Source organism: Pleurodeles waltl, chromosome 6 (genome assembly GCF_031143425.1).
Source record: "Pleurodeles waltl isolate 20211129_DDA chromosome 6, aPleWal1.hap1.20221129, whole genome shotgun sequence".
Taxonomy (NCBI): domain Eukaryota; kingdom Metazoa; phylum Chordata; class Amphibia; order Caudata; family Salamandridae; genus Pleurodeles; species Pleurodeles waltl.
The window spans coordinates 1,436,762,146-1,436,777,158 of NC_090445.1; the positions used below are offsets into that span (position 1 = coordinate 1,436,762,146).

General features: G+C 45.4%; 1 protein-coding gene across 4 annotated transcripts in view; it reads left to right on the plus strand.

The window, feature by feature from the left end:
- Positions 1-15,013, plus strand: part of ADAM8 (ADAM metallopeptidase domain 8) — a 230,967-nt gene that overhangs the window by 108,658 nt on the left and 107,296 nt on the right. For all 4 annotated transcript variants that reach the window (XM_069240829.1, XM_069240830.1, XM_069240827.1 and 1 more), the window contains exons 3-4: positions 578-663; positions 2,766-2,844. In XM_069240829.1, coding sequence (XP_069096930.1) covers positions 578-663; positions 2,766-2,844 — 165 coding nt within the window. The remainder of the gene's footprint in view (positions 1-577; positions 664-2,765; positions 2,845-15,013) is intronic.

A 15,013-nucleotide genomic window follows, 5' to 3' on the forward strand; every position in this document is an offset into this window, starting at 1 on the left:
GTTATTATAGATTTGCAACTCTTAACTCCACATCTAGTTAACTTGAAGATAAGCATATCTCCGGGGTGCATATATGTGAAATTAAGTACGGTAAACCTATGCTTAGCCATATATTCTTACTTTATTGCTATATATGTTGTTGATGTTTTCGCAATGTTTTTTTGTAGCGTGATATCAAGTACGTGATATACTTGTACCATTTCGCCTTTTCAAAAGTGATGCAGTGTTTTTATTTATGACACCCCAGACTTCACCCGGACCCTCTTTTTGTCTCTGTAGTGGTAAGTCATGCGGATCCCAGGCACCTCTTTCTCAAACGCTAAACTGATATTAAGACTTGTTGTGACTCCTTCAATTTGGAAAGAGGTCCTGTCCTTTACGTAGGTCGTGAAGTCCTGCAATGCAGGCCACCCCCCAACTCTTTAGTGAGCACATCAATTCCACCTAAGGGCCATGCATATTTTTGCAATGCCAGGACCCCAGAGGCCCTCACCGCAGTTTGCAGAAGGGACTCATTTTTTATCTTATGCAATTGAACGTTGGAGAATGGTTTTAAAGCTCTCGTGTTTTTTTGCAGGAGTCCCAAGGCAGGTACCCGGATGTCGTGCAGTACACTGTACGTGCGGAGGAGCGACACTATACCCTGCATCTGGAAAAGAACAAGTAAGTCCCACTCTGCATCTGATTAAACATGGCGTGGTATGCTGAGTGATGTATACCAGAAATCTGATGGCGAGTTGAAGGTCATAGACTCCTACTTTGTTTAAAGTTATGCCCATCTCAAATATCTGCATGGTTCCAAAATTTCCTCTGTGCCGCTATAATGATTTCTCATGTGAGACAAGTGTTCCATAGTCATGAACCTAGTCCTAAACTTGCATTCTACTCAAAGATTTCGACAGTCACAGTGTCAGCAGGGATTAATTGTTTGAGCCATGGTTGGGGGAATGACTTTCTCTTACAATAGTTGGTTATCTGCAAGATCAAGACCCAGATTCTTTAAGATTTGTTATTACAATGCAAATTCAGCTGGACATACCACCACTATTTGTTGTTCACCTCTAAGGTCCTTCCTCGTTGGCATTCAATCAAATGCTTGTTGGAATCAAAGATGCAGATGAGACATACTCCCGCATTTGTCACGTTTACGTGGGCTCTTTCATTTTGCAATGCAATATAGCACTGCAGATGCTGAACTTTCAAATAATGAGTAAATTGGTACTGTCTTTTGTGTCATGCTATTGTTCCATGCAAGACTTTAATACATTTACGCCCTAATGTGAATCCTGCGGCTAGAACATTGGGGGTGAACCTTGAAGACACAATTTTGGGTGGTCTGTAGACAAGAGCAATTAGACTTAGGCTTTAAAGTTTCCCAGCAAGGTATGTTAATTCTCAAATACAGTATACATCTTCAACAGGTTTGGTAGATGATGGGCATGTGGAAAAGAGAACATGCACATGATTTGGTCCTGTAACGATTTGAAGAACTATTGGTCAGATAATTTCCAAAGAATTTGTCCCATAATGGACTTACATCGTGAAATCACACAATTGGTGATTGGTCTGCACTGAAATCAATTCTGAAAATCTTATGGACCTGGAAAAATATTCTTGCTCTGAGCCCTTTTGGTGCCCAAGAATGTTATTTTGCGATTGTCTAAATTTCTGAAGTAAGGCATACCTTAATGAGGAATTGTGAAAGTTTTCTTTTCTGGCTCATTCTCCTAGCAATGATTTTCAAGTAGACCAATCAGGCACAAATGGGGCTGGTAACAAGAGAAACATCACCACAGGGGATGTAGGTGGTTAAGTTTCATTAGACCCTAAATTTGACCTGACCTCGGTCAGAAACTCTTCTAGGATCTCATGGTCGAAATATCTGATGACCATCCCGCATGAACCTAATCACCTCGTGGCTCTGCTCATGCAGGTCATGTCAACAATTTGTTAGCCGCCCTTGACTCTTTCCAACATTCCTGGTCCGGACACAACCAAAGAATATCAGTGGCAGTCTTATCACATTCTGATGAACATCAGAGGGGCTCAACGGCATTAACCATAGGAGTCAGTGGGAGCTGCGCTGGCAGAGAGGTTGACTGAATGGGAGTGGAAGACTTATGCAAGTCTGAATGTCAGTGCTTCTCTTCCAAGTTGCGCTTACAAAACACATTGGTGTTAGTGGAGTTATCTGTGTAGTACTTAGGCTCTTTGTGCCTACTGTGGTTTGCACCGATTTTAGATCAGGGATATATCCTCCAAAAGTACAGCCCCAAGTACACAAACTACTCTGGTCTACACCAGAGAAAAAATAACGAACTTCAGGCTCACCAGGGGCCTGAGATCTGCAAACGTGCTCTGCCTGTTTGAAGAAGGGTGTTTATTCAAAACCTGCGCCATCTTTAATAAGGCACTTCCAGGCCTCATAGACCTCAGAGAATGCACCCGCTCCAGCAGAACATTTAGGAAGCAAGACGCCTTGTGCCCTCTGCAAACCTGTCAGCTCAGGCAGTACACAAGGAATTCCAAACGTTGTCTCCCTGTCCTTGCCATCAAGCATGGGAGCAGGGCTGAGAGTCTCACACAGTTTTGGAGTTGATGGCTACATTGGCAGAGTGAAGAGTGGAAGGTGGGTGAGGAAAAGGAGCAGAGAGAAATGGATGATAAAATATAAAGATGCTATAGTGTACCATCTGCAGTTAGGGAGTGAGACACTGCCTGTTGTCGGTGGTGTCTCTAACTACTATCGCTCATATCTGTTTTAGGGGGCTGCTGGGGAAGAACTACACTGAATTCTACTACTCGGAGAATGGTACTGAGGTGAGGGAGCAGCCAGAGCTTAAGGTAAGTGATACGTGGTTCCCCCAGAGGAGTGGCATTTCAGGAGTGCACACTTGGTGGCTTCTTGTGCAGGTGGTACGTTGGGGCCCAGTAGTCTGTAGTACATTGTAGAACTGGGCGTGGTGCCAATGAGTATAGGGGCCCTATGCCTTTATTATTGGGGTGAGCTCAGCTTGGTGCCAGTAAGTTGAGGTGGATCACGCTGTCCTACATGGATGAGCCTAACCTGTTTTCATTGAGAATAGAGCCCATCAGTATGAGTGGATGTAAGTGAGTGTCAGGCCAGTTCAGCAGGATGTCAGTGTGGGGACATACTGTGAGAATATCAGTTTTGCATTAGTAAGTGCATAACCCATAAGGCTGTAGCACTCAAAGCTGAACTTCGGTTCAACAGCTTGACTAAGAGCAATGGGCTGGGAGAGATGGGTTAATAGTGATTAGCTGGGAGTGTTGGGATGGAAGGGATGGGTTAAGAGTGATGGGCTAGAAGGGATGGCTTACATCAATGGGCTGGGAGTGATGGACTAAGGGTAATGGCTTGGGAGGCATGGGCCAAGAGGGGTGGGCTGGGAAGGAGGAGGTGATGTAATAGGCTTGTGAAGATGGACAGAGAGAGATCAGAATAGTAGTTCAGCGAAATCCACTCACCCTTGCCACAGAGATGAATCATCTTCTCTAAGAAGAAAAAGTGTCTTATTATCTCTGTTACTTTCAGTAACAGGAAATTAGCTGCTGCTAATGCAATATAGTGTTGGTTGCTCAGCAACAAAAAAGCAGCTGAACAGGAAAAACAGAAAAGGTATGGGGGGAGATTGGAGTGAGAGGTGGGATGGAACAGAAGGGGAGGGGAAGGCTGTAAAGGGTTTGGGGAGGCATGCAGGGAGAAGTGGGGGTAGGAACAGAAAGTGGCATGAACCTGGGAGGGCTGGAGAATGTCAGCACAGGGAAGGAAATGGCACACGGGGAAGTGAAATAATGGGGGCAAGAATGAACCAAAGGGAGGAAGAGTTTAAAGGAATGAACAGAAGGATGGAAGCAAGGGTCCTAGGAAGGCAAAGAGAATTTAAAGACATAAGAAAAGAAGAAGATGGATGGATGGATGGATGCACGGACTTGTGAGATACCATGCTGAGAAGCAATGCCGGCTGCGGGCTGTACAAAGACATTGCTCCTAATCATAACTGAACACTAGCTTCCACCAGGATCAAGGGAAGAAGCAGTGAGCAGGAATTCTTCTGGGCACCGAGCACAAAGTAGGGGCAAGGCCAGCTCTGGTCAGCACTAGACCATATGGTACCTAGAAATAAAAGTCATAGTTCCGGTGGCCAGGGTGGTCCTCTTCTCTGTCTGGTACCTGCTTCCACCACCTGAAGAGGGGAAGGAAGAGAGTGGCAGTGCGACGGGTGAAGAGCGAGGAACTAGTTAGGCTTTAAAGAGGTTGAAAATGGAAGGTACCAATGCACAAGAGATGCCCTGAGAAAGGGAGAGCGCAAAGTCACAGAGTCTGAAGGATGAAATGGGGATGAGATGCAGGTGAGGGTGAGAAGAGGTGAGAAAAGGAGGCGAAGGTCAAAGAAGTAAAGCTGTAAGGGAGGGAGCAAAGAGAGGAAGCAAAGGGGGCAATCGAGGAGGGAGCGAAAGAGAGAAGGAGGGGAGGGATCGGACACCCCTGAGGAATTCCTGCCCACCCCAACCCTTTTTGCCTCCCGCTTCTTTGCCAGTTCCCTTACTGCAGGCCTTACCACATCACCCTCCACCTCTCCACTGTAATCCTTCCCTCGTGGTGCATCCCCGCTTCACCCTTTCTTCTGCGCTGCTCATTGCAAAGGCACCTCGTGTAAGCGCTCGCATGGGGGTGGGGGTGGAGTCTATACGAAGAAGGAAGGGATTGAATAATCAGAATGTGGAGGGAGGTGGTGATGAAAGAGAGAGAGGAGAAAAAACCTGAAGGCTGCCGCACGAGGAGGAAACACTCGAGTATTGGAGGCTGAGGGCAATGGGGGTGGTGCGATGCCTAATGGAGGGGGAGGAGAGAAGCACATGTTATTGACTTTTCTCCAGCCCTATAGTGCCTCAGCTTTAACCACCTTTCAGAAGCTTCAGCGTTTCTCCTGACATCCCCCCGTTCCCTGTCAGGCCTGTCGTCCCTGCGGAAGGAGCTCCCACACTGTTTTCGATCCATTTTCCGAATAATTAGACAGTTCTTACTGGTCAATTGGTAATCAATAACTGACTTCTAGTTGACCTTTTGTGACCTGTAAAAGATTATTAAATTGGGGATGAAGGTTGGGTATGGAGGACCCCACAGGGTACTTACGGGCAGTGTTTCCAGTCCTAGACTTTTGTGTGATGGCCTAGATCATTCTGGGGTTGTGTTCTTGTTTTACTTTCATTCAACTAATTAGACTGACATTTAAAATCAGTGATTTGTAGAGTAAAAGTTCAGGGCTTGAGGCAGTGTCCGTAATGTCCTGGAGGGAAGTGGTACCGTATTATGTTTCAAATGCCTTAGTTCGTTCTACGAATCCCACTTACAAGAAACTTATCGTCTCTCAAAGCTTATTCTTTGTATCACCTTAACAGAGCAGAGATGGGAGATGGCGAGGGCTAATTCTGCTAAAAAAATCCCTCCCATGCTGAACCTGAGAAAATGATGAAAGCTAGAATTCCACTGTTTTTAAGAGACTGTTGACTTTGCAGAATAAACGCAATGGTCTCCATCCTGAGACGGCCAGTAAATGGAGGTGGAGATATATGTGCCTAGGTTACAGAGTCCGGTAATTTTGCCGCCCCAGTTACCAACACTTGAGAGTTTCTAGGCCTGGGATGAGAAATAACCCACTGAACTCGGACAATGTTCAATATTGTTTCCAATTCCGAGCACATTTCTGCGCAAATGTGCTCAGAAACACATTTGTAACTACTAGGTGCATTAAATCACCCGGTATGAGTCCGAATTGAGCAGGTGATATCCCCCACGAGAATACCGCCCTGCCCGATGCAGAATGAATGATTATATGTTTGAGTTATTTACAAACATTGCACAGCACAGAAAGAAGGGAAGCACATAGGACACCAACTATGTATACTCAAGGATGCATAGGAAACAGGTTAGCTTGCTATGGTAAGGAGGAGTTTCCTTGAGGTGTCCTCCAAGGTTGGAGCCACAGGAGATAAGAGTGTATGCTATCTGTCAGTGCTCTCCACCTCAATACCCTTTCTTCTCTCTAGAATCCAGAGGAATCGCAGTTTGACTCAAAACCACTGCTGTTTAATGCATTTCTCCGGGAGAAGCAGGCACGGGCCTACCATCACAAAGAAGCATTGGCATGCTCTGATCACTCCCTGGAGCAGTCTTTACCAACAGGGTTTAAAATGTCAATTTCCATATTTGAGCCTTGGGGGAAAAAGGGGTTTGAGTGCCAAGCCGCTCCATCTTAGACCTTTTCCTGTTCAGGCAAAGTCTGCAGGGGACAAGAAAGCTTGATAAGGTAATCAGGGGAGAAGTACAGCTTAATCAGAGAAAAAAAGACTCCCATTGCGATGACTATAAGTGCACACACAATACCCGTCATTTATCTCCCCTAATAAATAACAATACCATAGGGTACGTTATCTATCATTTGCAACCAATAGCAGCTACTATGAGTTTCTGCAGAAAACAAGCGGATTTTGGTATTTAACGGGCTAAATTCCCGATGCGTTAACCAAACTCATAATTCCATCCTGTGTGTTTACAGGGATTTTGAACAGAACGGAATTATCCACCCAATTTGTAATCTGTCCCTTAGACTTGCTTGTTGTGTGGAAGAAAAAGTGCCTATGAGCATACTCGGGCCATCATTATGAGCTCAGTGTTGCATTCCGATTCGTGTGCAACCCTACGTTTGCACAGGGATAGGAATTATGAGTTGTGTGATAATTATCACATCCTCATAGTTTTCCCCTGATGTATTCTGATAGATCAAACCTGCCAAAATGTATCAGGAAAAATTCCCGGAATTGGTCAGTGCATGCAGATTTTGGTGCGGTAATCACCAAAATCCGCATGTTGTGCTTCAAAAACTTGCAATCAGGTGATATTTATTGCATCGGATAAATTCCGGCTCTTAGAGTCAGATTTTATCAGGTGCGATGAATATCACACTACTTACGGCGTGGGAGGGCCTTTGGGCCAGATGTAGCATTATCCGAATCGCAAATTCGGATGCAGAACGGTGTCATTTTGCGACCCCATAGCGAGTCCCTGCACTCATAGGGATGGTGGCCTGCTGAAGACAGCAGACCTCCATGTCTGTGACTGCTTTTTAAATAAAGCAGTTTTTTATTTTTATTTTGCAGCCCGTTTTCCTTAAAGGAAAACGAGTTGCAAAATAAAAAAAATAACGAAACCATTTGGTTTCGGTTTTTCAGAGTTGGCAGTGGTCCATTGGACCACTGCCTGCTCTGAAAACCTCTTTTTGGCAACATTCACAAAGGGGAAGGGGGTCCCATGGGGACCCCTTCCCTTTTGCGAATGGGTTATCACCAGTGTGACACTGGTGGTAACTGCGAATTGCTTTGCGACCGCATTCGCGGTCACAAAGCAATTTTGCATAGCGATGCGAGTCGCAAATAGGAAGGGGACACCCCTTCCTATTTGCGAGTCGCATTCACAATTTGCGAGTCGGTACCGACTCGCAAATTGTGAATGAGCATCGCATTCGGCATTTTGCATGGCGCAAACTGCGATTTTTGCAGTTTGCACCGAGCAAAATGCTTGCTACATCTGGCCCTTTGAGTCTAAATTTATTTATTATGCCAAAACAAGCTAAACAAGCCATTTGAACATATAAAACTGTCTCTTCTGCAAATTTTCCCAAAATGTATACTTTTTCTTCACCTAGCTAGCTGAAGAAGGGTGCACATAACAGAAATCAAAACTTCAAGGCCCTCAGCCCTAGTGCCCAACTTAAAAAGCGATCATTATTACACCTTTCAAAATCAGATACCACCGACATCGGAAATTTAAAGGTGCAATAGTCATCACCTATTACAAGTTGGACCCTTTAAAATGAGGCATAGCAAGCGGAATTGGTATTTAAACTCAGAATTCCACGTTTTGCCTTTTCTACTGGCATTTTTTCTCCATAAATTCTGGCAGTATTGAGCTGCCTGAATTTATCAAGCAAAAACTCGGTGTATGATAATTATCACACAACTCGTAATTCTGATCCCTGGGCAAACACGTGTTTGCACAGTGATCCGAATTTAGCCCTGCACTTGTTATCAGGGCCTAAATAGTAGTTGTTGAAAGTGCATGGCTTTCTCACATGAAAAGTGCAAAAAAGGCCTTGAAAATGATGCATCAAAGGAACTTCCAGACGCTGCTACACCAGGCTGTATATGTCAGAAGTGAGATAGCCCAGGATGCTTGGTTTAACATAGGCATGCAAAATGCTGCAAGCTAAGCAACATGATATTCAGTAAATAGAGTATATGTCAACAAAAAGCGGATGAATTAACAGTGGCATAGTCACAGAAGCAGGACAAATGAAGAGGATGCAAGTTTCACAGGTTCAATTTAAATGGGCGCTTTTATTGGCTTTGGCATATCGAATTTGTAAAGTGAGCTAATCAGGGTATCCAGGCACTGTTGTAGCTGCAATAGTCTCAGTGGAATAGCCACCTCTTGAGACCTCTTCTGAACTCCTGAATGGAGGGAGATGCTCTTAAGTGGAGGGGAAGCAGGGGCAGGCTGTTCCAGGCCTTTGCTGCTAGGTAGGAGATAGAGGGACCTCTGTAAATGCAGCAGCAAATTTGTCGTGTTTGTGAGGGAGAGCGAGGTGGAGAGGAGTCTGGAGGAGTGGTGGAAGTTCAGGCAGTGGTTGAGGCAAGCTGATCCTAGTTTGCGCAGGGATTTATACACAAATGTTGAGAGCTTGAAGTGGCATCATTTGTGTACGGGGAGCCAGTGGAGGTTTCTCAGGTGGGGAGTAATGTGCAGTCGTTTCTGGAGTCTGGCGGCTGAGTTCTGGATGATCTGAAGTGTTTTCGTGAATGCAGTGGTGAGCCCAACAAAGAGCACATTGTCGTAGTCGTTCGGCAAGTTAGGAGGGCATGTGTGACAGGACGTCTGGTGTTGAGAGTGAGCTATTTGAAGATCTTGTGGAGCACTCAGAGGGTGAGGAAGCAGGAGGCGGAGACTTCATTGTTATCTATGATGATACCTAGGTTTCTGTCGTGGTTCGTAGGTGTTGGGGGGGGGATCCCAACTCGGCTGACCTCCAGGAGTTGTCCCAGGTGAGGCGGTGTTACCGAACAGTAGTAACTCTGTTTGTCGGTGTTGAGTTTGAGGCATCTGTTTTTCATCTATATTGCGATGCTGTTCATCCAGTTCTGGAAGTTAGATTTAATTGTGGAGGGGTCTTTGGAGACCGCAAGGATGAGCTACGTGTCATTCACATTGGAGATTTTGTTGAGTCTGTGGTTTCTGATGAAATGGCCAGGGGGATCATATAGGTGCTGGAGAGGGTGGGACTGAGTGATGATCCCTGGAAGACGCCACAGATATTGTCCTTGCGCACTGAGGTGAAGAGTGGAAGATGGATTCTCTGCTTTCTGCCTGATAGAAAGGAGGAGATCCATTTCAGGACTTTTCCTCTGATTCCTTTTTGGTGGAGCCTTGTGAGCAGAGTGTGGTGGCGGACTGTTTCAAATGTCATAGAGAGATCAAGGAGGATGAGGGTGGTAGAGTTTTCTTGGTTTAGGAGGTGTCGGATATCCTCCGTGGCTGTGATTAGGGCAGGTTCTGTGCTGTGGTTGGTGTGAGAGACCGATTCTGAACTATCCAGGAGATTTATCTCTTCTAAGTAGATCGTAAGCTGTTGGTTAATAGCTTTTTTGAGTACTTTTGCTGGAAACGGGTAGATCAGCCTGTAGTTTTTTCACTTCGCTGGGATAGACGGAGGGTTTTTTGAGCATGGGTTCGACTCCTGCATGTTTCCAGTCTTCCAGGTAGGTACCTATGCTGATTGAGGAGTTGAGGATGTCAGTAAGTTTGCTGGCGATGGTGCTGATTCCTAGGTTGAACATGTGGTGTGGGCAAGGGTCTGAGAGGAATCTAAAATGGATGGATCTCATGAGGTCAGCGGTGTTCTGCGTTGAGACATGTTTTCAGTTTGTGATAGAACAGTTGGTGGGGAGGTCCAAGGAGCTCAGATGATTGATGGTGTCTACGACAGAGGGTTAACGTGGGAAGTTTTTATAGATGGTGGCTTTTTTATCTTAGAAAAAGTCGTAAAGGGAGTTGCATACATCCTGTGAAGGGGTGGGGCAGGTCTCTGATGCGGAAGAGTTGAAAAATTATTTGACTAGTTTGAAAAGCTCATTGCTGCGGTTGGTGCTGGTTTGTATGCGGGTGGCTAGGGTTTGTATCCTTTGCATCAATTATGCGTTTGTGTTATTGGCTGAGCACGATCTTGTAAGCGGGTCGGTCGACGGGGTCCTTTGTGGTGCACCACTTTCTTTCGTGCTGCTTGCAGATGCGCTTGGCAGTTATAAGTTCTGGTGAATACCAGATTGCATGTTTGGAGCGGTTGTTCGTTTTGCTAGGTGCGAGCATGTCTGCAGTGTTTGAGATCTATATGGTGAAGTTTCTGACTGCAGTATCTGTGTCTGTTGGGGTGTCTGGGTGATGAGTGTTGAGGATGTCACACCATTGTGTTTCGGCTGTCTGTCCCCAGCTTCAATGGAAGGTACAGTGTGGCCTAGCTGAGAAGTCATGGCCTGCAGTGAAAGTGAAGTGTACGGTGGAGTGGTCCGTCCAGGTGACCACCAAGGTATGGTCATAGGAGATTCTATTGCTAGAGGAGAATATGGGGTCCAGCATATATCCTGCATTGTACATGAGGTTGGTGACAATTTGGTTGAGTCCAATCATGTTCATGCTCTCTGGGAGATTGGTGGTGTTTGTGTCATTGGGATCGTTGAGGTGGAAATTCAGATCCCCGAGGAAGATGTAATGTTCGGTGAAGATGGCTTGGGTGGCGATGAGTTAGGTGATGGTTTTGCAGAACTTTTGTCATGGACCAGGGGGTCTGTAAGCGAGGGTTCCTTTGATGGAGCTTTTTCCGTCTGGGTCGATCTTGATTTGGAGGTGTTCCATAATATGAGCGTCGTTTCTTTTGGGGTGGAGCCACTATGCCTGTCTGTGCGACCAAGTGGATGATCTTGTAACTGCCAGGGGTAGCTGCAGCGATGTTGATGCAGAGGGGAGCATTGAACCAGGTCTCGGTGAGGAGCGAGGGAAGTGATACTGTCACATATTTCTGTGGCATGTTTGCAGAGGGAGGGAACGTTGAGCAGGATGCACTCTAGGAGGCGGGTTGTTTGGGGTGCCGGCGAGGCGGTGTTTGAATGTGCTGGGGTTCTGATGTTGCAGGAGAACTGGCAGTGGCAGCATGTGAAAGGACCTTCTGTGGACCGTGGAGAGGAGCGGCAGCACAAGCTGCTGGAGGTGTGGACATTGAGTGTGAGGATCTCTGCTCTGGAGTAGCAGGGGAGGAAGGCAGATCCAGGGTTCCTGGCACTGGGCACAGTACAGGCGTAGACTGGTGCAGACGGGCTTACCTGGGTGCACCTTTGACATGCGAGCGGTGCTCCCATTGCGTGCAGCCGTGCAGTAGTCTCCATTAGTAGTGCTGGAAGGAGAAAGGAGCAGACGGGGAGATGGGCAGGGAGCGAAGCCGACGAGGAAAAAATGACTGTATAAAGTGGAGGTCGGTGCAGTGAACAAAGAAGGACAAAGGCACAAGAAGCTAACCCAATACACGTAAACACATTGAATTAATTTAAACACAAAAATTAGCGAATTAAAGAAAAGACAAAATAAATATTAACGAAAATAAGCAGATTAATGAATATGGGGTGGCAGCAGGATCAAACCTGTGAGGTCTCAGGTGGGAGATAAGACAATAGACATCTGCACTAAATAGCAGGTGGTGAGGAGTAACACACAAACCAGGTGGTCAGCTGCTGCTCCCAGATGCAGAGGCATGTCTCATCATCATCATAAACTGGTAGACTGATGAATGAAAAGGCATTTTTAATCAATAAGTGTTAATCTCTGTTGATATAATATCTAATACAATAATCATTGATCTATACTGACCAGTGCTTAATTTGAGCCAGTGGGTTCCGGTGGGGGCCCCGGCACTTATTTTTGAGAGCCGGCACTTATTTTTGAGGGCCAGCACTTATTTTTCTGCATCAGGCATTTACTGGGAGCAAAGACACATATGGGAATGACAGAGGAGGATAAAAATGAAAAAGCATCACAAAGGAAGAAAGCAGAAAGCTGCAAGGCTGGGCTGAAGGGCCAGGGAGTGGCTGTAAATGGATTAAAGAGGCCTGAGATGGCTTTAGGTCACCTGCTTCAGTATTCTGTGTTCTCACATTTAATTGCAGCAGTGCATGTTTCAAAGAAGAGCTTTGGGCAACCGGCACGTTTTTATTTACAAATCAAGCACTGATACTGACAACTCACAGAACATACATTTTATAATAAAGCAGGATGCTTCCATACTTAAGGCCAGATTTACTATGGTTTTGCGACGGTTTTGTTGCTATGTGTATATAATTCAGATCTACACAAAATCCTTGGCACCAACATTGTTCTCTTTGTTTCTGGTTGATCTCCCTAAGACCCTAAGTCAACCAAATATGTTTAGCCCAAAAATGAATAATACATATATTAGCTGTCTCTTGTATGCAGACAACTTAGTGATCTTCGATTTGACAGGAGTTGGGCTTCAAAGAACATTAGATATATTTGGGGACGACTGCAAGAAGCAAAAACTGAAAATAAATATGGAAAAGACTAACGTGCTTCAAATAGGGAAACATAGGAAAAGTATGAGGTGGTTACTAACTAAAGTCAAAATAGGGAGAGTCAACAAATAAAAATACCTGGGCGTATGGTTCTCCCATAATTTAGGTTAGAAGGATCACCTTGCTTCGTCACAAGCAAAGGCAGGGGGACTAAACAAATTTGATAACCGCTGTGGGGGACCCTCTCTCCGGCCAGTGCTGATGGTCTATCAGGCTAAGATAGGGCTACAGTTCATGTGTGGGGCTGAGGTTGTCGGTATAGGGGGCAAAAAGAGTTGGGACCTTGAAGAAGGAAGGTGGCTAAAAAAAGATACTCTCTGTCCCATCCTCCACCATGTTGCAGGCAGTTCGAGTGGAAACGTGCCTACCAGGGTGGTATTTTAATTGTTTGTGTTGGACTTTTAATGTGTTATTGTGTTTCAAGAAATTGCTTTAAAGGTCGAAATAAACATATGTTTGACTGACTGACTGACGTATCAGGATTTACAAAGCAGTTCAAACAGGTATTTGCGTTGGCTTGCAAGAAAAGGTAATGCAAAGCAGTGCTTCTTCTTTCTGCGTCAAGGGGTAGTACCATCGGTGATACATGGGTATTCCCATGCAACCACCCATACTTTTTGATGCAAAACCCTACCTACTAACAATAGTAGATACTATTTTGCACCAAAAAGTATTGCCACTTGAAAGCAAGTATTAAATGCTTTTATTTCTCCTACCTTTTCACACTTTGGTTGTGTGGTGCACTGTACAGCACACATTCAAAGTGGAAATAGTTTTAAAGTCTGTCTAAGCATAGTATATTGTACTGGAAGGGTATCCTTCTGGTAAAAAAATTAGAAAAAAACTCTGGCAGACACTTTTGCACTATAGTGTAAAGGTGTGTGCTTGACGCTTGGCTGCCTGATTATGCTCCTGCGCTAGAGAGGGAGGAAAACAGTGCCATATTTTTGTAGATATGGCACTTTCCTGCTTTCTCTTTGTCGTACAACGCAATGCAGGAACTTTAAATGCTGCACTGCTTTCTGTGACAGATTTGTAAATTTGGACTTAGATGTCTCAGATACCCGGGGGCAGATTTACAACGATTTGAAACACTGCAATGCAACAAAACAAGTGATTTCTCTGCATCAAATGCAAAGGCAGCAATACACCATATCCAGTGAAGGTCATAGTGAAAAAAAGTGGTAGAGCAGCATAGGGGGAAACAAGGGGCAGTGCGGGGGAGAAAAATAATTATAAATAAACACTTACCTGCCAGCTGATTCCTCTGTATTCTTCTGCACCTCTTCTCTCGACTCCTGGTAGTCAAGAACGAGGCTCCAAGTCCCCAACACCAATCCACATGCTGCTCTGATGCTGGTAATACTATTTATCAGCATGAGAGCAGCACTGTGATTGGCCTGGGCAGTCAGGTATGACACTTATGCAGGCCCTCGGAGCCTGTGCTTTGTCTCCACCCGGCTGTGCACCACACCTCGGGTGGAGAGATCCAAGTGCGCATGTCGGTTGCAACACTTGCAACAGTGCCTACCACTCCTCCCCCTGGTGCAGCTGCTGTCCTCAGGATGGCCCTGCACTGCCCTTTGCTCGACTCAGCAGGAAAAATAAAATGATAATTACCTGTATTATTATCATCTTATTTCTATATTTTCACTGCTGAGAAAGCAGTGGAGTGACTCTCCTCCGCTTTAATGGAGGAACGGCGGCAGACCATATCCACTAAGGTATGGTGTATTCCTGCTGTACCTCTGTGCTGCAGCACTGAGTGCAACCTAGCACAGCCAGGCAGTATTGTTTTTCTGCAGGAAGAGGCATGGTCCTGCACAAAAACAATTCTCATTCTACTTGTGCTGCAGAAAGAGGAAACAATGAGGAGAGATAAAGATATTTCTCCTTGTTCTGCTTCACCTGGGAAGGCCTTATATTTTGACTCACTCCTGGGTTTACTAGTGTAAGTAAATCTGGGAATGCGCCAAAAATCAGGGGTGGATGCATGGGAATACCCACGCTCCACCCATGTAACGGTTCCCAGCACAGTGTAACACAAGGCAGCGACGTGCACTGCCTTGTGTTACTCCAGATTTACTAGGGCACGCTGAGGAGTGGCTCTGTGTGGCATAGTAAATTTGATTTAATGGCTTGTGTTACAGTATGTCACCTTGTGTGACTCAAGGTTAACACAGGCCCTTCATCAATCTGGCCCTTGATGTCAAGATGAAAACTGAATTCTGTGACCAGTATTTCATTACCCATCTTTGTAAATTCTCTTCCCCCTTTTCTTTCAGACCCTTGCAGGTTTTGG